Genomic DNA, 24,393 nt, shown 5'->3' with positions numbered 1-24,393 from the left:
CAAAGAAATCACCTGATTGAGCCAGCACATGAGCCACTTTGTTAGCACCGGATATTGAAGCGAAATTACATACCAGTAATTTAATATCAACTACCCCTCCATTTCAAATTATAAGTCATTCCAAGAATCTTGGAGAGTCAAAGTATCTCAAGTTTGATCAAAATTATAGAGAAAATTATAAAGATTTATGACATCAAATAGGTATACTATGAAAATATAATTGATGAAGAATCTAATGATACTTAGTTGACATCATAAATGTTATTATATTATCATATAAATTTGGTCAAACTTGAGATACTTTGACTCTCCCAGATTCTTGGAATGACTTATAATTTGGGATGGAGGGAGTACGATGGAACCCGTTGTAGTTCTATCTCTAGCAGGTACATATATATCTTTAGAATTAATGTCACACAATTAGATTGCAAGACCACACTATGGAACCTTCTTCGAGCGCAGGAACACTGCAAAATCTGGACACAGTTACGCATATGGTTCCAAAACAACACCTCAATGACCCAACTTGAAGAGGAGGCAAAAATCGCTGCATCGATGTTAATGCAAACCAAATCAGGTGGCCGTGGAGTACATTGCTTGACATGCTTTGGGGCTGCACACCTAGGTGGCTGACTCAGTTTCAGACAATATGCAGTAATCGTCTCCAAATAGGCAAGCACTTTCTTAAACGCTGCTGTCGAGTAACCTTTACCATCAGAATTCTTCACTTCATTCTTTAACCACTACTGCTTGTATCTCATTGCACCTGTTTATGAGATCAAAACAACCGTTTGTTTGTTGCTAGAATTTTTTTAATCTATGCATGGTGAGCTGAGCCGGGCGGCACGGCCTCACGCTTTCAGCATGCGCGCACGACGTGTCGCGCTGTCGCTCTTCACAGCACCGGCCGGCACGGCACCAGTATATATTGGACCCGCAGGAACCCCATGCAATCCCCACCCATCGATCAAGCTGCAGCACGCAGCTCAGCTTTAAACGACAGGCAGACCGAGAGACCAGATCGATGGCGGGCTACAGGGCGCTCGGCGTCCTCCTGGCCGCGGCCGCGCTCCTGGCCGCGGCAGCGAGGGCGGCGGACGACGACCACATGCACCAGTGGAGGTGCTTCAAGTCGTGCGCGAGGGACTGCCAGGAGGAGGACGCCGCCGAGGACGGCGCCCCCGGCGACGGCGGAGGCGTCTCCCGGCGGTGCAAGACCGGGTGCCTGCACGAGTGCTTCGAGGACCTGCCGGCCCTCTGCTACGAGCAGTGCGTCGTCAGCACCTGCCTCTGCCTCCCACCCTGTACGTGCACAACTAACAAGACCCACGCCATCCCCCCCAAACAATCTATCTGCTCATGTGTTGCTTTTGGCATCCGTTCTGCAGATAGCAAGGAGAAAGTGACGTGCATGAAGAACTGCTGCGACAAGTGCTTCCACCACGGCCCGCCTGCGCCCGGTCCCGGCCCGAAGCCGCCCAAGCCTGGGCCCCCGAACCCGCCAACTCCAGCACCACCGAAGCCGAGGCCGCCAACGCCACCAACGCCAACGCCGAAGCCACCCGCGCCCAAGGCGCCGCCGCCGCCGAAGAAGCCGCCGTGTCCCCCCGGCAGCGAAACCGTGAACGCCAACAACAACTACAACTGATAGGATGGATCCGCCACTGCCAGCAAGAATAACTCGCCGTGCTTGACGTATATACGTACATGCGTGCGATCAAGTAGAGGTCCCATGGTATACGTCGTCGTATAAATGTATACGCAGTGCGGAGTCCGAATTAATTGCTGCTGCTAGTAAGGATATAAGAAATGCTATACATGTGTCTCGTTGCTGGGCACAAACCATAACATCAAATGCCTAATAGTAGTTCTATAAATGGACGCATGATGTACTGAAATGTATCTTCTATGGTACACACAGCATATGTATACACATCAGCTAAGTTTTATGCTCTTGGTGTCTGTCTGTCTGACGTACACAAGTTGGTGCGACTGCAAAAGGACGTGTGTACACTGACACGCACGGCCGCTACGAGGTGCTCTCCACTTAAAATCTATTCGCAAATTTTCAAGGATAGCATGCGCTTAATGGATGTACTGGTTCTCCCTCGTCCATCTAAACAACTATGATATGAATCTAAGAATGTCAAAACGGCATATAATTTGGGACGGAGGAAGTATACGCCATCCATGCTAGTAATTTCAATTTGATCATCTAAACAAGGACCCATGGTGGTAAGGTTCTACTGTTTTAGGGTAAATACAGGGGATTGCCACGGGAGACAAGGAAGGAGGGTGTGGCAAGACTCAAGAAAGGTGAATAGTGACGGTTGCCTGAATCATGAAAGGAGACGAGGACAGGGTGGCGGCGTGACTACTCGCTATGTCAGGGCCAGGAAAGAAATTCGGGTGCTAGAGAGTGATGTCTAGAGGACTAGAGAACTTAGCATCCGTTTGTGCTCAAGTCCACATGGTTTAAGATGTTTTCAGTACAGAACAAATTCATGTCCCTCGTCGGTCTGCAATGACCCAATCTGGTGCTAAATGGTGCCTCTCTCCAGCTAGCATTTAAAATGTTGCGACGCGTATACCAACATACCATTATTTACTTCTTCTCACTAGCTAGATCAAATGTTTTTGTTCCTTCTGGAAGCGATGAACTCAAATGCTAAGAATTTCAGTTGGCCGGCTGGACTGCTGTCTCTGTCACGCAACCGCTTCACACAGTTCACACACTCCCGGACTCCCTGCAGGCCGCAACACTGCAGCCTCATGCATTCCGCACGCACGCAAATGGCGCTGCGTGTCCAACAGCACAAGAAAACTATACAGTTAGCTCTAGCTAGCTCATCAGGCCGGCGCAGTACATATGCGACCAGCAGCGCACCGACCCACGCACCCCATCTTTCCATCGAGCTTGACGTACGATCAGGGGCCAGCAATGGCGCGGTCCAAGAAGGCGGCCATGCTCGCCGGCCTCCTGGCCGTCGCCGCGCTCTGCTCCGCCGTGGGGTGGGAGGACCACGACCACCACATGTACCACAGGTGCTACAGGTCCTGCATGAGGAAGTGCGACGACGACTTTGACGACGACGACGATGACGCCTTCACGAATGGGATCCGCCCCCTCGCCGCCTCGTCCGTATCTGATGACGACCACGACGATCATCACGACGACGACGATGATCACCACGATCATGACCATGATGGCCACCACGATGATCACGGAGACAGCCACGACGACGATGACGACGACGACGGCGACTACGACGAGTGCAGCGTGGAGTGCACGCATGACTGCATCGACTACATTCCCGGCATCTGCTACCGCCACTGCGTCGCCCACTCCTGCTTCTACCTGCCACCGTGTACGTCCACCGCTTTGCCTACTTTTACCAGTCATGCACCCTGAATCAATCTTGACGAAGCCGTCGTTGGCTCTGTTAATGCATTCATTTCCCTGTGTGTTTCTATATCCATCTACACAGATAGCTACCGGAGAGCGTCTTGCCTCAGGGGATGTGGCTACAGATGCTACCGCCACGGCCACCACCATCATCACCACCACCACCATGACGACGACGACGACGACGACGACGATGACGACGACGACCACCACCACGATGGCCCGAAGCCGAGCCCTCCCAATCCCGGGCCGACGCCGAAACCGCCGATGCCAGGGCCAGCGCCGCCAAAGCCACCGGTGCAGGTGCTGAATCCGGGGATGCCACCCATGAATCATCCCCCCATGAAGGAGAAGCCGGCACCGCCCAATACACTGAATCTGGTACGGCCTAAGACGCCGAAGCCGGCACCGAGGACACCGAAGCCACGACCCATGCCACCGTCGCCGCCGCTCAAGCCACCAGCGCCCATGCCAGGACCGAGGACGCCGAAGCCACCAGCTAGGCCACCGTCGCCACCAGTGCCCATGCCAGCACCGGGGACGCCGAAGCCACCAGGGAATCCAGGACCGAGGGGATGAGAGCCGCCGCCGCGTACGATCGGGCCGCCCGACAGCCGCAATTGAAGGATAACTCACCCGTGATAGCATACGTACAAATGATTAAGTAGTGGTTTCAAATTAAATGCGATTACTGATGGATTGCTATGTTCGATAACAAGATGGGAGGATTATCCCGATTGGTAGACGTAGATTGGGCATAAATCTTACATAAGCCTAGTTCCGTGAGTCTTTGTCTGCAGGATGTACTGAAGATCATGTCATGTATCAGTGAACATTATTACATTGCATTGTTCACATTCAGCATAAGTTTGTGCCGGCAATATGGTGATGCACACTTTCTAGTGACTACTACTATCTTATTGATCTTTAATTTCACAAGTGGTGGAGATCAGAGTTCAGAGGTGCCAGAGTACATATATCATATCCTATTTGTGCAAGCAGCAGGGGTTTTGTAAAATGGGCAAAGATGCATTTAGGCGATTTTTCCTTTACAACTATACAAATGTATGAGTTTTTATCATGGTTTGGTCCATGTCTCGGTGTATCACTTGGCACTCGATGGTTTAGTTGCAAAAGATACAAGGAACAAAATGCGCAAGAATGATAAATTTTGTTCTAATTATCTTGCATTGCACCTCATTATTTTCTTTAAAAGAATATTTTGTTACACTTCATATTATATTGCAGAACCTATTTGAATTCTAAATCAGAGTTAAAATCAATTGTACAATGTTACTCCATCATAAGATTCAAATGTTTTAATCAATGGCTACTATATATTTGTTGCGCCTAGCTAGGCATCTAATCCAAGTGCAATTTCAGTTGGCATTTGGTGATGATCAGACATCACTAATGGCATGTTCAGTTGCATAGGGATTTACGGGGATTGGCGTGCAGAATATAGTTCAGTTCCTTGCCACTATCCTTCTCAAACTATATGATTATGTACATCAAACTGAACAAGCACTGAATTGAATTCTTTTCAATCGTTTGTTCTCCGGTACAATCGGCGCAGAAGTAAGATCAGCTGCGATAGCGAAACGATCTGTGTGACAAAACATCCCTAGAGCAATGAACACAAGAAAGTGCCACATGCTCAGAACGAATAAAGAGGCGCAACTAATAATTGATTAAAAAGCTTTCTTTGCAACATATTATTTTTTTTTTTAAAAAAGCCTCATACAAAAAGCAGTTCAAAATGAAAGCCACGGTCGAATATTAGAATATCGTCTACTCGATCACTCACCCCCTCCACAATGCAAAATAATTTTCAAAAAAACAGCAACCGGCAACGGGCATCCATCCAGACGCGCTCCTCTCATCGGCAGAAAAGAAAAACCCGTTGCACTGGATCGGGCGCCACCGCTCACACTTCCCACCCCTCCAACCGCTGCCGGCCCCGAACCAGGCAAAGGCGGCGGCAACGGGAGGCAACCGCACGCTACGCTAGCTGTTGGACAGACCAACACGCCACGCGCTGCTACTCCGGCCGTCCTGCGCGCGCACAAAACTCTAGCCCGCCGCCCCGCCCCCCCCCCCCCCCCCCCCCCCCCCCCCCCCCCCCCCCCCGCACGCGCCCGGCGTGACAGACGACGACAGAGCAGCGCCGGCCGGCCGGTGGCTTATAAGAGCGCGCTGCGCGCGAGCGTCTAGTTCCTCGGAGACGCAGAGCAGTTTGGACTTCGGAGCCAGTGAGAAGAACTGAGCGAGCGAGGCGCGCGGCGGCGGACAGGGATATGGCGGCTGCCCGGCTAGAGGTTGCTGCGGCGGCGGCGGTGCTGGTAGCGGCGGCGCTGCCACTGCTCGCGGCCGGCGCGTACGCGGACTGCTACGACTTCTGCTTCAAGGACTGCATCTCCAAGGACAAGTCCATGAGGGACTACTGCAGCTACGCCTGCGACAAGACCTGCGCGCCCGACGCCGCGCTCCGCCGCCGCCCCGTGGCCGCCGCCGACGTCGGCGGCCTCGCCATCGCGTGCCAGACCAACTGCGTCAGGGCGTCCTGCCACGGCGTCCGTGCAGGTACGGTAACAATCTAGCGCCTTGAGTTTTGAGCACGCGTTCACCGATCCGCTTGGGAGTTGAGTTCGAATTGGCGTGAGTTTTTCTGAGGTAACCGTGCCGTGCGTGTCTGTGGCATGGTGATCTGCAGAAGGCAAGGACATGGTGGACTGCTACGGGCAGTGCTACGACAGGTGCAACACCGGGAGCCTGCCGAGGCCTCTCCGCGCAGGCACAGGCGCTGTCCAGCCGGCGGCGATGCCCGACCAACCCTCCCACGAGAAGCAGGACGCCGTCGGGCCGGCGGCGTTGCCCGGCGCCCCCTTCCACGAGAAGCAGGACGGCGTCGGGCCGGCCGCGTTGCCCGACCAAGCCTTCCACGAGAAGCAGGACGGCGTCGGGCCGGCCGCGTTGCCCGACCACGCCTTCCACGAGAAGCAGGATGGCGTCGGGCCGGCAGCGTTGCCCGACCACCCCTTCCACGAGAAGCAGGACGGCGTCGGGCCGGCCGCGTTGCCCGACCACGCCTTCCACGAGAAGCAGGATGGCGTCGGGCCGGCAGCGTTGCCCGACCACCCCTTCCACGAGAAGCAGGACGGCGTCGGGCCGGCCGCGTTGCCCGACCACGCCTTCCACGAGAAGCAGGATGGCGTCGGGCCGGCAGCGTTGCCCGACCACCCCTTCCACGAGAAGCAGGACGCTGTCTGGCCCGCGGCGCTGCCTGATCACCCCTTCCACGAGAAGCAAGACGGCGTGGGGCCGGCGGCGCCCTTCCACGAGAAGCAGGAGGCCGTCCAGCCTACAGGGGAACCGGACCCGGACGACGCCAGCCATCAAGCATGGGGCAAAGTCCTCCCCTGATTGTCGTCGGCGAGCAACGCCGGCCGCTCCTCCGCCTACGCCGAATGCGGCACAAGTGTGCTCGTGCCGGCGCCGCCGTACGTTGATCTCAGTAGAGAAAATGTGATGTGCAATGCAGATGTATATGCCTGCTGAATAAAGTGGCGACTGATGAAGAGCTTGTTGATGTGAGTGTAAATTGATAAGTGATTGCCGTGTTCGAAAAACCGAGGAACGCAGAGCTGCGCTCTGCACGTGCTCAATATCTTGCAGAATGTGAATTTTTTTAATTCTTTGAAGAGCGATACGAGTGGTGATACGAATGGACACCAACTAACCCATCTCCTAGTTCACTTGTCTTCTAAATTCGAGCAAGAAAATGCAGAAAAATGATGTGTTATAAGTGACCACTTGCCTGCGAATATTGATTTTTCTCATATATATGTGACCACATGGTCTATCTGAGCCGTCCATCTTAAAATCAATGGTGAGATGAATCATGGGTAGGTGAGAGATTCATAGGTAGGTGAGAAATTCAACGGTTGGATGGATATCTTGTGAGAGAAATGAATGACTAAGATAACTTATGCGGCCACAAGTACATGTGGAATTTACTTTTCCCCTTGCTACGTGGTTTTGTTGTGTTGTACGAATCTGAAGAGCACACGGATCTGGAGATGCACGCGTAGTTTTCAGTAGTGAATGCAATACAAGATTGCCATATGTTTACAACTACAACCATCTCCCAGTACCAATCGGCGAAATCTACCTGACATCATTGACATCATTGAAACGTGTTTTAAGAAGCACATACTGCTAAAAAACGATTTTCAGGGACGGTTGAAATAGCATTTGCAGGGGCGGGCACGTCACCTGCTCCTAACTTTCGCAGCTACAAATAGTTGTTGCAGGAGCGGGGTAAAAGGTCCACCCCTGTAAAGCTATTTCTAGGGGCGAGGGAAGCCATCACCCGCTCCTGGTAACGGTGTCTTAAGGGGCGGGTGACGCCATCACCCGCTTCTGGAAATATCGTTCGCACTAAAAAATTTAACGATTGAAATTTGAATTTGTCGAAACTGTTTCATACCGGTTTATAAAACTTTTGGTTCCCGCTAATTTCACTCTAACAGTCTAGTGTGCGACTGAATTGAAGAAGCTATAGTGATCGACATAGAGTATATACATAAATTCAATTTAAGCGTACATAATAATAATAAGAAAATAAAACCATATATATATATAGATATATATTGCACATTGACAACATATTTTTCTGCCACTCATGGAGGCTAGCCTTAGCGGTACTCTTGATTCTCCCACTTACGGAGGTTAATGTATTTATCTTCTTGTGCTAATTCGTGTTTTGGGTGATAATAGGTACCCATCGGGTTTACCACTTCACGCAAAATGAAACGACATAAATCAGCATCTATATTTAGAAATTATTGCTCATGGAGACGCGAACTGTGTAGTCGAGGCCGCAATTAAAATCCATGAAAAAAAATTAAGCAAGTGTTAGATAGGCGGAAAAGAATGCAATGTATACACACACACATCCCTATATATATGAAAGGTTGCCCCTTACACGTTCGGGATCAGTTGTGTATCTCCTGAGCATCCTGATATGGTCGCACACGTAATACTCGCAGTGCACAGAACCAGATGGTTGCTTGTGGTACGGAAAGTTTGTGCGTACAACTATTTCTTTCGGTTTCTTGGGTTATGAATCCCTTCATTGGTAATGTAGTGCTGGTAAGCTTTGTTTTGAAAAAAACGAGAAGTTAGTTTATATGTAATCTTTGGAGGGTAGGGACAATTTGCACAATGTAAGTGTACATAATAAGAAATTCACTAACTTTTTTGTAGGATGAATATGAATTCTTTGTAGGTACTCTGGTCATAATCCAATGAGTCAAATACAGTCACAACTCCGTTCTTTTGCTTTATCTTAAACGTAATCCAGTGACCCCTAAAAAAATATTATATACGGTTTTTTCAGGCATGAAGGACCAAGTGTATATATTATAACAAATGGTAGAAATTTAGACTCACTGGAAGTTGTAGGGTGCCCATATGTAATGCCTATCTTACCACTTGAGCATCATATACACTATGTAGGCTGAAATCCTCCTCATAGCTTTTTTTAGGTTGTCGTACTCGTTTTGCCCTTTTGTCCTTCTTTGTCTTGTACTTAGCTAGCTTCTCATGGTTGTCTCCCTACTGGCTCGGGAAGTTGTGCCTAACTTCGCAAATAGCACAAGGATCAAGATATCCAGCCTTCTTGTTTACAACATACACGTCATTTTCTTGCATCCTGTACAATGTATCACAATTAATTAGTTATGCATAGTTTATGTGTAGTCCATAGCATATATACAAGATACTAGGATCGATGAAGCACTTACATGCACCACAATCTGACAAGCTGTAACTCTAGCTTTGAGAGGCGGAACACATCATGAATGTCTCGAAAATCGAAGAAGATTTTGTTGGAATCCTCATTGAATGGAGGTCCAAACACATCCTGTGAGTACTGTGCCCATATGGTTCTGAGCCCAAGTCTACATGCCCTCATGTACCAATTGTGCATCCTTTGCATTTCACCTGGAATCCTGACGATTGCCCAGTCGGATAGTAATGGTTTTCCATACTCAAATTTTCAAGGACAATCTGATAAATCTGGTATGTCATTGACTCCAACGACCAAGTTGTACTCTGTGTCAGTGCGGGCCTTCAAATATCCCGGTCGTCGGATGTCTTGCATCTTGTCTGTCATCTTGGCTGCCGTCTTGTCGGCCATCTTGGCTGCTTTGTTGCTCACGTGCCATCTTGCTACAATGTCTGATCCTTCCTTCTCGTAAGCTAGTATGACTCGAGGCACTAATTGCGGGTCCAGCTGTTGTTGTTGTGGCTCCTCTGGTGGGTCCACCTATTTTTGTTGTGGCTCCTCTAGCAGGTCCACATGTTATTGTTGTGGCTCCTCTGGCAGGTCCACCCATTGTTGTTGTGGTGATGCTTGAGCAGGTGGTGGATGGTCTTCCGGCCAGTCCACCGGCTCTGATGTTGCAGCCGGTGGTGTGGCTACCCGTTGTTCTTCTAATGCTCCAGCCATTGGTGTGACCACCTGTTGTTCTTCTAATGCTGCAACCGTTGGTGTGGCCACCCGTTGTTCTTCAAATGTTGCAGCCGGTGATGCTGGACCCGGTGGTGTTGAGTCCACTAGTGCATGCTCAGAAGGAATCGAAGATAGTATGATATCTTATTTATGCCACAGTATGGTATTGCTGACACTTTGTCTAAGGCAATGGACATCTTCCGCAATGGGAATGTCTATCTCATGATCATCATAGTTTGAATTAATTTTAAGTACTATTACGCATGCATAATAGCACGGGATAGGTTTTCCCTCAAACAAACCGCCAACTGGAATCGCAAGATCCTTGGCAACCCCCTTTATCCTGCCAGCTCTACCAACCGGAACGTGCAACAAGCAAAGAATACTGATGCATATAGAATCTATCGGATATGGTTGTGCTATCGTAGAGTCACCGCTGCTCGGAGCATAAACTGGTGTATTCGCTTGGCCCAATAGCGGATGTGACATCATGACCATCGACATCTGTATATTGGCCTCACCGTTTTGTTGCTGCTCCGCAAATGTTGCCCACAAAAAGTCCTTAAACCTAGTTTGTAGTGCTTTCTCTGCTGCCTCTCTTAGATCCTCCTTGTAACGGGAGTGACTCTACACTAGCCTTATCCCTCTCGAACCCATCCTTGATGCTCAACTTCGAGGAAACTCCTCTGACGTGGCCTCCATGCTCTTTCATCCCAAGGGCCAAACTGAGCACATCTTTATCCCTATTTGGTACAAACTCTCATTTCCTCTGACGCTCAAAAAGATCGTATATCTTTTCTGCCACCTGATTGGTTTTGGGTGTTGAAAACGTAGGTTTACCATCTACTATTGTAGGCTTCCTTGCTGCAAGCTACTGCTAGCCACGCTCATCCAAGCCTTCAAAAGGGTCAGGTTGCCCTGCGGCTATTGCTGCCTCCCTATTCTGCCACCACTTGTGGATCTTCCCTCGGTACCTACCCGGCCCAAGGTGAACTTTATGTATGTTGCTCAGTGCAAGTTCTCTATTACTTTGGCTTAGGGATAAAGCTTCCAGAGAGGTCTTTTGCCTTACGAACTCATCCCATTGGGCTGGTGTGATGCTCACATGTTCATTAAAGGGGGTTAGGCCCTTTTTGACATACTTGTCATTCAGTTCACCCCTCCATCGGTGAAAAACTTCACCAAGCTGCTTCCTGGCATAATGCTTTTACTTGCTTCCTGAGTTCTTCTGATCTAGGCAAAATAAATGTTTGTTTCAAAAGCTTCCACATCTCTTCTTTCCTCCCCTCAGGAACCAATAGCCAATCAGAGATCAAGGGATCCAAAATCTCCTTTGTTCTAATTATTGCTTCTATTGCGTTCCAAAACTTTGGATGCACCATCGGAGGATCTATGGGCTCTCCTGCTGGGCTGACAACATCGACTCTCCATTTGCCTTCAGGGTATTGGTTTCTTCTTCGCTCACCCCGTCTTTTTTTACTTTGACTTCAGAGGTTGTAGTTTTAGCTTCGGGAGCCGAGCTACCACTGTCTTCAAGTTCTTCTGGGGGGTGGGGGGTTGGCGGCAACGTTTACTTCTTCCGGTGGGAGCCATCTACACAAATCATAAGGTTAAGCAAATCAAAGTCATTGCACTTAGTACATGAAAATGTGCACTAAATATTGGGTGGCAATTATATTTGGCATTACCTCACTTGGATTGGATTGTAATCCAGATCAAAATCCACCGTTGAACGGCCTTCTCTCGGAGGCAAAGGGTGTGGATCTAGAGGATCTTGCCACACGCCCTCTACCCACGCCCCTGCTCCTATCTCCGTTCTGTCAATATCTTCGTCCCCAGATCCTACACCAATGTTTGCTTCACCCTCTCATGACGGCATCTAGGATGCAATTTGGTCCATTTCATTTTGGGAAGCATCACCTTCGTTCGATGCATCCATTTGGTGCATAAATGGTGAGGAATCCATTTACAAGTTCTACATATAAATTAAAAGATGATAAATATATAAAGAATTTCATATGGAGTTTGTATTTACTATTTCTCACGCAATATACAATTTACCATTTCAGAATTTGCCACACAATTCACATGCATGCATCCCTATTGAGAATTCAAATTTCAAAATTTAAAATTGAATTGACATTCACAATTTCACAATAAAAAAATTAAATTAAAAAATCACTATTTAACAATTTATCATTTTCACTAAGGGGCTGTTTGGATCCCCGGATTAAACTTTAGTCCATGTCACATCGAATGTTTAGATACTAATTAGGAGTATTAAATATAGACTATCTACAAAATCCATTGCACAGATGGAAGCTAAATGGCGAGAGGAATCTATTAAGCCTAATTAGTCCATGATTTGATAATGCACTGCTACAGTAACCATTTGCTAATGATGAATTAATTAGGCTTAATAGATTCGTCTCGCCATTTAGCCTCCATATGTGTAATTAGTTTTATAATTAACTCATATTTAGTCCTAATTAGCCTTCAAATATTCGATGTGACATGGACTAAACTTTAGTCCTAGTATCCAAACACCCTCTAAGTACAATTTCACAATGCACTAAGTTCAATTTCACAAATTCACTAAGTACAATTTCACAAATTCACTAAGTATAATTTCACAATTCACTAAGTGCAATTTCAAATTTTACCAATTTCATAATTTCACAATTCACAGGTCCACTAAGTACAAAATGAAAAAAAATAAAAAGAAAAGAAAATTAAAGAAAAGTGATTGTGTACTGGATGAAGTGTTGGAGTTGTTCCAAATTCACTCCAGGATATAGGCCGGGCTTCTGACGGCGCGGAGGCCCGTCGCCGGAGGCCCCTGTGCTTGGGGGGGGGCGGTGCGGGGGACTCCGGTACAGTATATACACCCTTGCTAGGGTTTCGTGGAGACTTGATTCTCTTGTAAGCCGCCATAGGCGTGTAACCCAAAACTCTTGAGATAGTGAGATTGTTGCTGGTTGGTGCCCGTGGTTTTTACCCTTCACATTGGAGGGATTTTCCACATTAAATCGTGTGTCTCCTCTGTGGCTTGATTCTTTACTTCATATTCCTATACGTCATTCGTAACATGAAGGCGGCGCACGCAGAGAAGAGGGCCCGACCGGCGGTGCGGAGAGGAGGGCCCGACCGGTGGCACGGAGAGAAGGGCCCGGCCGACGGTGGAGCGGTGCGAGGAGGGGAGGCACCGTGGGGAGCTAGGACGCCATGGTGGCAGTGCAGAGAGGAGGGCCCGGCCTCGGCCACGGTGATGGCCTGCGGAAGGGGACGGGAGGTGCTGCGCGGCCAGCGGAAGGGGACGCATCGCGATGGGAGGTGGCAGGCGCGGGGAAGAGAGGCCGCGGGGAGGGTGCCGCGGCGGTGCCCCGTGGAAGGGGACAGGAGGCGCTCGATGCGGGGAGGGGAGGCACCACGGCGGTGACTGGCGGAAGGGGACGCACCGTGATGGGAGGCTGCCGGCGCGGGGAGGAGAGGTTGCGGGGAGGGCGCGAAGGTGGCGGCCCGTGAAAGGAGGCACCGTGGGAGGAGGGGTGGAGGCGCGGCGTTGCAGCTCGGCGGTAGAGGCGCTGCAACGGCGGAGCGGGCAGGGGAGGGGAGGGGCGCCGGAGCGGGGAGGGAGGGCCAAGGAAATTTTGGCATCCTAACGGTGTCTCGCAGGCTTCTCCAAAAATTTAGCTAAGTCCCCGTGGGTGCCACCATACATGCTGCCATTTAGCAGGGGCGGGTGATGTCACCACCTGCCCTTGGAAACGATTTCCAGGTGCGGGTGACGCCATCACCCGCCCCTGGAAATATTTTCTCCATTTTTGTTTTCCTTCTAAAACGTATTTTGGAACTATTAAATGTATTAAATGCAAAAGTTGTCAACCGCAAAGTTTAATGTCTCGTTGAGCTCTACAATTTTGATATAAAGTTTGTATTAAAAAAATACTTCCACTACACACATTCACATGTACTCATACATTTAGTAGATGTATTTTTTTAATACAAACTTTTTCATTTCATCTCGGATGAGTACAAACTTTATCAAAATTGTAGAGCTCAACGAGACATTAAACTTTGCAGTTAACAACTTTTGCATTTGAGATCATTTAATAGCTCCAAAATACATTTTAGAACAAAAATAAAAAAGGAGAAATAATTTCTAGGTGTGGGTGATGGTGTCACCCGCCCCTGCTAACGCCACCCTTTATATGGTAGCATCCACGGGTACTTAGCCAAATTTTTGGAGAAGCCCGCGGGACGCCGTCCGGCTGCCAAAATTTCCCCGACGCCTCCCACCGCCTCTGCTCCAGCGCCGCTCCCCTCCCTCGCGAGCTCCGCCGCCGCAGCGCCTCCCTGCGATGCCTCCACCGCCATGCCGCAATGCCGCGCCTCCTCCCCTCCTCCCGCGGTGCCTCCTTCGCGCGGGCACGACGCCGCCACACCACCAAGCTTCCACCGCTGCCGCTGTAGCCACGCCGCCACAATTTCTGCCGCCGCAGAGGAGGACAAGGGAGGCAAGGCAAGCTGTTGACCTTCTCATCATCCTCTAGCTCCTTGACATCTATCGAGAACAAGCAAGTGAAGGTCATGTTGAGCTGCTGCCCATCGTCAATACCAAGCCGCAACCAGTTCGTGCCACTCCCCCTCGTTAACTGCCATAAGTGCGAAATCAGGGTGATTTGGTTCAAGAGCAATGGGGGCTACATCTTCTACAAGTGCCCCCAACAACATTAAAGTAAGATTGCAACCCTAACATCATGGAATCAACCGTGTTGGAACCATAGGGTTGACTTGCATTTGTGTTGTTGATGTAGGGAGATCCTAGAACATGTGACCAATACAGGTTTGAGCCTCAGTACTTGAACCATTTGAAGGAAAAAATTTCCCCATTTGGTGCCTCCAAACTATCAATTGGCGTGTACTGCTCCAGGAACAGCAGTAGCTCAGTCAAGTGCTGGATTTTAGCCTCCTCAGCTATCGGTAAGCAGCTCAGTCAAGTGCTGGATTTTAGCCTCCTCAGCTACCGGTAAGCACTGGTTTGTTGAATGAGATAAGTTAAATAAAGCTGGCAAATTATGATCTGAAGATGAAGATGTGTGAATTTAAGATCCAGTGTGGAGAAATGAAAGGGCATGTTAATGAACTGAAGTTGGAAGTGGGAGAGTTGAAGCATCTTCTAGGGAAGAAAAACAAGACTGTTGTGGCCAAGAAAAACAAAGCTGCTAGGGTGGATGCAATATGGCTGCCATTACTGCTATTGTAACCTTGGTTGTATATGTGTCATGCTTGGGATTTTTGCCTCAGGAGTAGCTCATGCTAAGTGAAGAAATGGATATAGTGTAGTAGTGCTATTTGTCAATGAATCTTGGTTCTATTTCTGTTGTGTGGAATTTGTTATTTGGTTATGTTGAGTTGTGATCTATGAACTTCATATGTAATGTGACATGTCTTATATGTTGTGTGGGATCTATCATTTGGTTGTGATTATATTGAGTTGTGACATGACTTATTTGTTGGTTTATATATGACAAGCTACGGTTTATATTTCTACCATAGTCACATTCATAGTCACATTCAGGAAGGCAGTAAAGCACTCTGCCAAGTGTTCTACTGAGGATGTCCATGGCGCATTCATGTATCAAGGATTGTACCTATTTTTAGGGGTGGGCCACGTCATTACCCACCCGTGGAAATAATTTTCGGGATCGGGTGATGCCGCCACCCGCCCCTGGAAATGGGGGCTATTTTCAGGGGCGGGTGATGGGATTACCCGCCCTTGCAAATCATGATTTCTAGGGGTGGGTCACCCCATCGTCCGCCCTTGAAAATCGCCCCCATTTTCAGGGGCGGGTCGTCCCGTGACCCGGCCTTACAAATGGTTCTCCGGCGGGTTGTATACTACAGTAACAACCCCGTTTTGTAGATGCGGGTGGCAATTTCACCCACCCCCTAGAAATCGTTTTTTACAGTGACATGGAGATCAACAGCAAAGTGAGAATAAATACTACTTGAAGATAGCTAGCATGACGTGGCCGTATGGCGTATCTAGCCCTTGTTTACTTCCCTCCAAACTCCCAACTTTGACACTATGCAAAAAGAAGATTCCCCATCACATCAAACTTGCGGTACATGCATGGAGTACTAAATGTAGACGAAATCAAAAACTAATTGCACAGTTTTGTTGTACTTTGCGAGACGAATCTTTTGAGCCTAATTAGTCAATATTTGGACAATAATTCACAAATACAAACGAAACGCTACAGTGTCGCATTTATGGCAAAATGTCAATTTTGCAACTTCCAACTTGGGAAGTAAACAAGGCCCTAGATCATTCATCTCGTTCACATGCTGTGTCATTCAACATTCCAACCATTCATTTTCTCAACCATCCATAAATCTCTTACCTACCCGACCGTTGATATGAAAATCTGTCACAAGGGCATGTGAGAAATCCGTGCCCAGCTTGTTCGAAGCACGGGCTAACTTTGTCAAACATATTTGAAATTCATGAACCATGTCTTAGTGTCCTAACATTAGAAACGGCAGTAGGTGGGAGCTCGCTCTATCAGGGTCAGTACATTACTGCTAGAGTTTTAAAATATGTACCTAGCTGCTCCCTCAGATTTGTGCACTGTCGTATTTGATGTGCTATAAACTATAAAGTGCTTCTTGCCTTGTATTTATAACTCTATATCAACCATGGTTTCGCATCAAATAAAACTAATTGGTTTACATCACTGGTTTGAACCACAATATAGGTATCGATGGCAGCAGGTGATACCTTCAGAGCAGTAGCTCGTAACCAGTATGAGTTTGGGCTGAGAGAACAGGTTCAGAGATTGTCATCGAAAATGATAAGAAGACAATGCCTCCAGCAGGTATGATTTTGTGGTTTGACAAGCATTATGAAAGTAATTTGTTGTCCCATAATGACTAAGGAGCTCCACTCTTATGTTTCATCTAATTTGAATTGTTTGATAGTTCTTTCGCAGGCAGTAAAATGAGAGAATCGTGAAGGATTTGATGTGGTTCTATATGTGATACCTAAGGAAGTACGGTCGTCGTTAGCGATTTCGAGTACCATATCTTTGGTTTTTTAATTGTTGGGGGCTGAAATTAACTATATTTCAGCATCAATTTTCAGGGCTTCATAAAGATTATGGTTTGATTGAAGAGTTGGTTTCTTGCAAAAAAAAAAACATAGCTAAAGCTCTTCCCGGTGCTCCTAATGTATGCTGCATTGCATTCAGTATGAAAAGTTTCCATTTGATAATGCATTATAAGGCCGTAGCAGTTTTATTGATGCACAGCTCTTAATCGCGCTCCCCCCGCCGCGGTCCCCACGACCAACCCTCACCGGCTTCCACTCCGGCACCGGTGACCACCGCACCGCAATCCCACAGCCCACGCTCATCCCCCTTTGTCCTCTCTCCTGATGATGCGCCCTTCTACCCCGGCGCTTCGGGAGGGAGAGGGAAGCAGGTAAGGTGGCTCGACGACTCCGACACCGAGTCCGCCTACGCCTCGCCGCCGCGGCCCTCCTACCTCGACATTCTGCTGCGGGCGCCCGCCTCGCCGGAACCGGTTCCCGCGTCACCCCCTGTGGCCGCGGCGCCGCGTCGTGCATCCGCGCCGGCACACGACCGTCTTGGACCGAGGAAAGGGGACCGCCATGGCCGCCGTCCATAGCGACGCCGCGGCCAGACGACCCTGGTCCACGGTCTACCGCTGCATCGGCCGGAGGACACCGCCGGGCGCGGACGGCTTCGCTCCGTGCTTGTCCAACCGGCCGCTACCCCGGCTGAGGACGGCTGGACAACGGCCGAGGGCAGGCGTACCCAGTCCAGGCGCCGCCGCCTGCAGCGACTTGCTCAACGACGGCTTGCAGCGGATGCGCGTCCTCCTTCACCACCCAAGCGCATCCCACAGGAGTTCGCGAGTCGCTGCCTGAACTGCTTGTCCTACAAGCACCTTGTCGCCAACTGTCGTCTGCCGACCAGATGTTTCCGCTGCCGCGGGTTCTGGCATCTAGCCAAGGACTGCAAGCGGCCGCGGAGTCCGATGAGCTCCGTCTCTTCCGGTGAGGGAGGTGGGCGCCGCTTGGTCCGCCCGCGCAACGTTTCTCCCCCGACCCCGCGTGGACACGAAGCCCACGGACGGACTCCGTCCCCGGTGACCTCTTCCGACGGTCACTCCGTTCGTGGCCGCTCCTCGACGCGCAGGGACGCACGCTTCCGTCAGGGAGCCGGCGCCCATTCTTCCGCAGGGTCGTGGTGTGCGGTGTGCCGCCGGCGCGACCGGATCGCAACCTGCCACGGCCGCCCTTAAGGGAGGGGCCGTCAGGTTCGCGGGACACCACCGCCCAGGACTCCCATGCATACTCCATCTTCTGCGACGACGACACGCCGCCCGGACACCCGGCGACTCGCCCTCTGCGTCCTTTCGCACGATGCGGAAATGGATGCGGCTGAAGGACGGCTTCGGCTATCCCTCCTAGCGGCGGTGCCGGGAGGCCAGCAGGAGGTTTCACTGGAAGGGTTACGCGCCGCCATCGTCGAGCTCCCAGATGCCGCGGATGACAACCTCACGATCCGCCATTTTCGACCAGAGAACTTCCTAGTGTCGTTCTCCTCGCAGCGCGCCAGAGATGCGGCGATGCGCGCCGGGAGTGTTCCGGTCGGCGATGTGCGGCTTTTCTTCCGGCCTTGGACTCGTCTCGTCAGAGCGGAGGCGCAAACACTACAGTTCAGAGTCACGCTGGAGTTAGAAGGCATTCCGGCGCATGCATGGAGCTTGCGCACGGCGAGGAAGCTGTTGTCGTCCTCCTGCTGGGTTGAACACATGGAGATGGCTGCGGAGGATGGTGCTGACATGTCCAAGATGAGAATCCAAGCATGGACGGACAATCCCAGTAGGATCCCCAGGAGGAAGAAGCTTGTCATTGCCGAGCACGAACAGCATGTCGTGTATGAGGATCCTGATATGCAGCGGATATTTGGGAACCTCCCTCCCTATCTCCGGCAGAAGAAAACGCTTGTTTACAACGTGCTCATCCATCTGCGCAGTGTAGCTGATTTCCGTTCGCGGTCGCCGTCGCCGGGACCGTCGCCGCCGTCCAGCGATGGCGACTCCGGCCACAACGGGAACCCGGACCGCGGTTATGGCGAGTCCAGGGGGGTGGGTCCTCGTCTCCACGGCTTCTTCACGCAGGAGGGGGTGGAGGACGGATGCAGCGGCGCGCCGGCCGCAGGTGCGTCCTCCGGTGTTCAGAGGACATGCCCAGCGCACCAGCAGTTGGGGCTTCTTCGCCGCCAACGACGTCGTCAGCTGCACCGGTGCACGCCCAACTCGTGCCTTCCTCTGCGGAGGGCACCGTGGCGTCGCCGGTGGCGGCGCAGCCGCGCCTATCCTCGCCGGCGCCTGCACCGACGTCCGTGCAAGAAATCGCGACGACGACCGGGTCAAAGTCTCCGGTTTCGAATTCGAAAACCGGGGCACCGTTCCAGCCCGTCAACCCCCTGACATGCCAGGTACAGGGCCATACCGCCGAAGACAGCGTGCCTGTCACCTCGGCCGAGCGGCGCACGCCACCGCTACAGCCTACGTCTGCAGGAGCGTGACGGGCGCGCCGCTTGCTACGACCGGAGCCTAAAGCTGCACCAGAGCTGTCCATCGGCGAGCAGTTGCCGGTTAGGTGCAGCCACGTCGACCGCGCGGTGGACCCGATGTGGGTAGAGTCAACGATTGCACCACGCCCGAGCCAGCCCCCCGCTCACCCGGGTGGCGCAAGTGCGCCATTGTAAGCTATCCGCACGTACCGACGCCGGCCAAGAACGCCAGCGAGCCGAACGTGAACGTGAACGCCACCGACAACGTTCAGCATCCTGCAGAGCTGTGGACACCAGTGCGCAGGCGCAGCCCGCCTGCGGTCGCGAGCACTGATGCACGACCCCGCTCCCGACGTGGCGCAAGCGAGGATGACGAACAGCCGCTGGCTACGGCGACATCACCTCCTTCGCCGGATGGCGCCAGCACCGCGGCGGCCAAGGCCAAGACGACGGCCTTTCTTAGCACCGTTCGCCTAGCCATTCAGGCGCCACTGGCGTCCATGCCACGACTGAACGATGCGCCATCCGAACCAGCTCAAGTGCCCAGGCGCAGCGGGAGGATTGCTAGCCAGCCACCCAGCGCGGTCCGGCCGTCCAAGAACGGGGAAATCCTTGCGATGAAGAAACTGGGGATTATATCCCGCGACGACGAAGCTCAACAGATCACGGCCCAACAATTTGACAAGTTCCTCACGTCTACGATGCAACCCTGTCACTTCGCGGCGCTCTGCGACATCTTTCCAGCCTCGAACGCGCTCTCGGATGCTGAGCTCTGGCTGATCACCAACCAGGCGGCCACCACGATGACAGTCTGCTGATGCGGGGCGACACCTTGTGATAGTTGTAAACTACCATGGACTCATGCAACTACAACATCCTAATCTGGAACGTGCGAGGGCTGAACGCGAGAAGCTGTAGGGATGCGTTGCGCACTGTGGTTAGCGACGTGTCCGTGTCCATTGTGTCCAAGAGACAAAACTCCATGTAGTTTCGCCGTTCCTGATAGGTGAAATGCTCGGGAGCATGTTCTCGAGCTTCGCCTACCTTCCGTCCACGGGCACGAGAGGGGGAATCGTAGTAGCTTGCAAAGGCCCGGACACTATCTGCACGCCGCGACGCACAGGACGGTTCTCTGTCACCGTCACCGTGGCCATGGGCGCCGGCGTCGAGCCATGGTGCTTAACGGTGGTCTATGGCCCACAACTGGACGCCGACAAGATGGAGTTCCTAGCAGAGCTCCGTGCGGTGCACGCATGTGTCCCGCCGGCATGGATGATCGCCGGCGACTTCAACCTCATCCTCGAGATGGCTGACAAGAACAACACCAATATAAACCGCAGGAACATGGGGCGATTCAGGAGGTTCGTTGATGAACTGCTCTTGAAGGACATCTACTTGCATGGCCGACGCTACACGTGGAGTAACGAGCGCTCGACTCCAACGATGGAGAAACTTGACCAGGTTCTAGTCACGGTTGATTGGGAGGAGAGGTTCCCTTTCTGTTTCCTCCAGCCGCTTTCATCAGGCATATCGGATCATTGTCCTTTGCTCTTGTCAACCAACGCGGCAACAAACGCTAAGCGCCGTTTTCACTTTGAAGCTTGGTGGCTAAAACTTCCTGGGTACATAGACGTGGTGTCGAGCGCCTGGACGTGCCCATCGACAATCTCAGATCCTTTCACCCAGCTAGATGTCAAACTCAAGAACACCGCGAGAGCGCTCCAGAGCTGGAGCCACCGCAATGTGGGGCAAATCAAGCACCAGCTCCTAGTGGCAGAGACCATCGTTCTCTGGCTGGACACTGCACAGGAGCACAGGCAGCTGTTGCAGGAAGAAGTGGCGCTTGGAAGGGAGTTGAAGTGCAAAGTGCTTGGACTTTCCTCCCTGGAACGCACGATAGCATAGCACGGCTCCGCTCGCGCATGATTTACCTGAAAGACGGCGATGCGAACACAAAGTTGTTCCATCTTCAATCCAGCCACCGCATGAAGAAGAAAATCATATCCAAGCTGGAATATGACGGGGGAATTGCTGTTACTCAGCAAGAGAAAGAACACGTCCTCTATAGTTACTTCAAAAGCATCATGGGAACGCCTCCCCTACGGTCTGAGGCAATTGATCTCTCAGCCTTGGATTTCCATCAAGCAGACCTAAAACATTTGGATGCACCTTTCTCGGAGGACGAAGTTTGGAGCACTATCAAATCTTTGCCGGGGGAAAAATCGCCGGGCGCTGACGGTTTCACTGCCGAGTTCTACAAATGAGTTCTACAAATCAGCGTGGCCGGTGATCAAGGAAGACGTCATGGCAGGGTTCAGCGCCTTCTAAAGGGGTTGCTGTGGACAATTACATCGCCTCAATGGTGCTCTAATCACACTGCTACCAAAAAGACCAGAAGCTTCAAAGCCGAGTGAGTACAGGCCTATCAGTTTAATCCACAGTTTTGCAAAACTGGTTGCCAAGCTTCTTGCCAACCGCCTAGCTCCACAACTGGACCTTCTGATTGCAGTAAACCAAAGTGCATTCATTAAGAAGCGATCTATTCATGATAATTTCAAATTTGTGGAGCAAGCGGCCAAAACTTTGCACAGAAAGAAGAAACCATCCTTGTTGCTAAAGCTGGACATATCTAAGGCATTTGATACTGTGGCTTGGCCCTTCTTGCTCAGCTGCTGCAGGTGATGGGCTTTGGTACTAAATGGCGTAATTGGATATCAGCTTTGGTGTCCACAGCTTCCACAAGAGTTTTACTTAATGGAACACCGGGAAAGCTGATTCAGAATGCAAGAGGTTTGAGGCAAGGGGATCCTCTCTCCCCTATGCTGTTCATCCTGCTCATGGAAGTGCTACACAGGCTATTCAGGGCTGCAGTCCAACAAGGAGTGCTAACTGCACCTGCTGATCAGGCCATGCAACACCAATGTTCACTGTATGCAGATGATGTGGTGTTATTTGCAGCCCCAAATGTGCAAGACATGGTGACCATAAGAGATACTCCACTTCTTTGGAAATGCTACTGGTTTGCACACAAACTTGCAGAAAAGTTTGATTGCCCCAATTGCCTGCTCTGAAGAACAGCTGCAGAGGGTCAGGCACATCCTGCCAGCTACTGTTTCTGAATTCCCAGTCTTGTACTTGGGACTACCATTAACTGTTGGCCACCTGAGGAAATCAGATTTCCAGCCCTTGGTTGACAAAGTCACTGCTGCCATTCCTACTTGGAGAGCTCCATTGATGAATCGTGCAGGAAGGCTCACCACTGTCAGAGTGACTTTAAGCTCTATCTGCACACACACCCTCATTTCCTTGAAGATCCCTGATTGGGTCCTAAAAGAAATTGACAAACGCAGGAAGGGATTTCTCTGGGAAGGTAAGCTGCAGGCAAAAGGGGGTAACTGTCTTGTAGCTTGGACCACAGCATGCAGGCCAACCATCTTTGGAGGGCTGGGTATTCCTGATCTTAGGCTTGCTTCCTTTGCTCTAAGGCTCAGGTGGTTATGGATGCAAAAGACAGATGCAAACCGGCCATGGAAACATATGCAATTGGATTTTGGAAAGGATCCAATACTTCAGCAAATGTTTCAAGCATCGATTGAGATACAATTGGGAGATGGGAACCTAGCCTTGTTCTGGAATGATAAATGGTATGGAGATTCCTCTCCTTGCATCATGGCACTTGATCTCTGCACCCTCATTAAGCCAGCCATCAGGAAGAAAAGAACCGTCGCCCAGGCTCTGTCTGAAAAACAGTGGATTGCTGATATTGCCGGATTTGCTACAGTACCAGCGCTAACCCAATATGTCAACCTGTGGCATGCACTCAGTGGCCTTCACTTAGCGACAGGAATTGAGGACAAGGTTTCTTGGAGATGGAATCCTTCTGGGGACTACACTGCCAGATCGGCTTACAAGGCATTCTTCCAAGGGGCAACCAAATTTGCTGCTTACAAAATCATTTGGAAAGCTTGGGCTCCACTGAAGATCAAATTCTTTATGTGGCTTGCCCTCAAAGACCGCCTGTGGACTTCAGAAAGGAGACACCGTCGAGGACTTCAAGATCATGATGCCTGTGCACTGTGCCAACAGGATTCAGAAACGTCGCAACACATTTTCACGCAGTGTCAGTTCACTCGGCAAGTCTGGCAAGCGGTCCTCTCTTCTCTGAACATTCAGAGCCAGCTTCCAGCGCCACAATTAGGCACCATCGACTGGTGGTTGCAGATGAGAAACGATCTGGATTCACTGAAGAAAAGAGGATTGGACTCGGCCTTCATGCTAATCTCTTGGAGCGTTTGGAAGGAGCATAATTCCAGAGTTTTCAACAGGGAGCCGGCTAAGTTGTATGGGCAGTTGGTCAAGGAGATTCATGAGCAGGCTCAATTGTGGTGCAATGCCGGCGCCAAGTACTTGGCCCTCCTTGGGTGGCTGGCTGTATGCCTGCAAGCTAGTTAATTCTGTTTCTTTTCTCTCCTTTCGGTTGGTGGTCGTGTGTTTATCCCAAAGTACAACCTTTACATAATTTCATCCGTGTGCGTGCAACCGGCAGGCCAGCGTTGTAACCGAACGTTCTATCATTCTTTCTTCTACTTAATACAAAGATACGCAGCTCTCATGCGTATTCTCGAAAAAAAGCTCTTATAAACATGCTGGCACTCTGAGCCTGATTGGTTCTCTACAAAAATTTGGGCATGCAAAAATTTGGCAAGCCAAAATTCGGGCAAAAAACTTGCCAATGTTTTGGTAACATACATGTGAGAGGTTGCCAAATTTTGGTAACAAACCAAATAGTGGCCAAAAAAATAGCTTGCCAAAACTTTGGCATGCCAAAATTTTGGCAGCCAACCAATCAGGCCCTCTAT

At 50.7% G+C, this 24,393-nt stretch overlaps 4 protein-coding genes across 4 annotated transcripts; all 4 read left to right on the top strand.

Annotated features, from left to right (window-relative positions):
* The first annotated feature begins 967 nt into the window (after window positions 1-967).
* Window positions 968-1,953, top strand: LOC117858351 (uncharacterized). Its single transcript, XM_034741407.2, has 2 exons — window positions 968-1,304; window positions 1,389-1,953. The coding sequence occupies exons 1-2, from the start codon at window positions 1,025-1,027 to the stop codon at window positions 1,646-1,648; spliced, it is 540 nt and encodes a 179-aa protein (XP_034597298.1). The 5' UTR covers window positions 968-1,024; the 3' UTR covers window positions 1,649-1,953.
* Window positions 1,954-2,856: 903 nt separating this feature from the next.
* Window positions 2,857-4,273, top strand: LOC117855882 (uncharacterized). The gene is made up of 2 exons (XM_034738280.2): window positions 2,857-3,368; window positions 3,489-4,273. The coding sequence occupies exons 1-2, from the start codon at window positions 2,870-2,872 to the stop codon at window positions 3,983-3,985; spliced, it is 996 nt and encodes a 331-aa protein (XP_034594171.1). The 5' UTR covers window positions 2,857-2,869; the 3' UTR covers window positions 3,986-4,273.
* A 1,282-nt stretch (window positions 4,274-5,555) lies between these two features.
* On the top strand, window positions 5,556-7,073 carry LOC117855883 (uncharacterized). The gene is made up of 2 exons (XM_034738281.2): window positions 5,556-5,989; window positions 6,120-7,073. Exons 1-2 carry the CDS (start codon window positions 5,704-5,706, stop codon window positions 6,827-6,829), a joined length of 996 nt encoding a protein of 331 aa, XP_034594172.1. The 5' UTR covers window positions 5,556-5,703; the 3' UTR covers window positions 6,830-7,073.
* Window positions 7,074-20,686: 13,613 nt separating this feature from the next.
* On the top strand, window positions 20,687-23,699 carry LOC140222862 (uncharacterized). Its single transcript, XM_072293987.1, has 3 exons — window positions 20,687-21,400; window positions 22,574-23,446; window positions 23,565-23,699. Exons 1-3 carry the CDS (start codon window positions 20,687-20,689, stop codon window positions 23,697-23,699), a joined length of 1,722 nt encoding a protein of 573 aa, XP_072150088.1.
* Window positions 23,700-24,393: the final 694 nt, after the last annotated feature.

This window comes from Setaria viridis, chromosome 5 (genome assembly GCF_005286985.2).
Source record: "Setaria viridis chromosome 5, Setaria_viridis_v4.0, whole genome shotgun sequence".
Classification (NCBI taxonomy): domain Eukaryota; kingdom Viridiplantae; phylum Streptophyta; class Magnoliopsida; order Poales; family Poaceae; genus Setaria; species Setaria viridis.
This window is presented reverse-complemented; position numbering and strand designations above follow the sequence as displayed.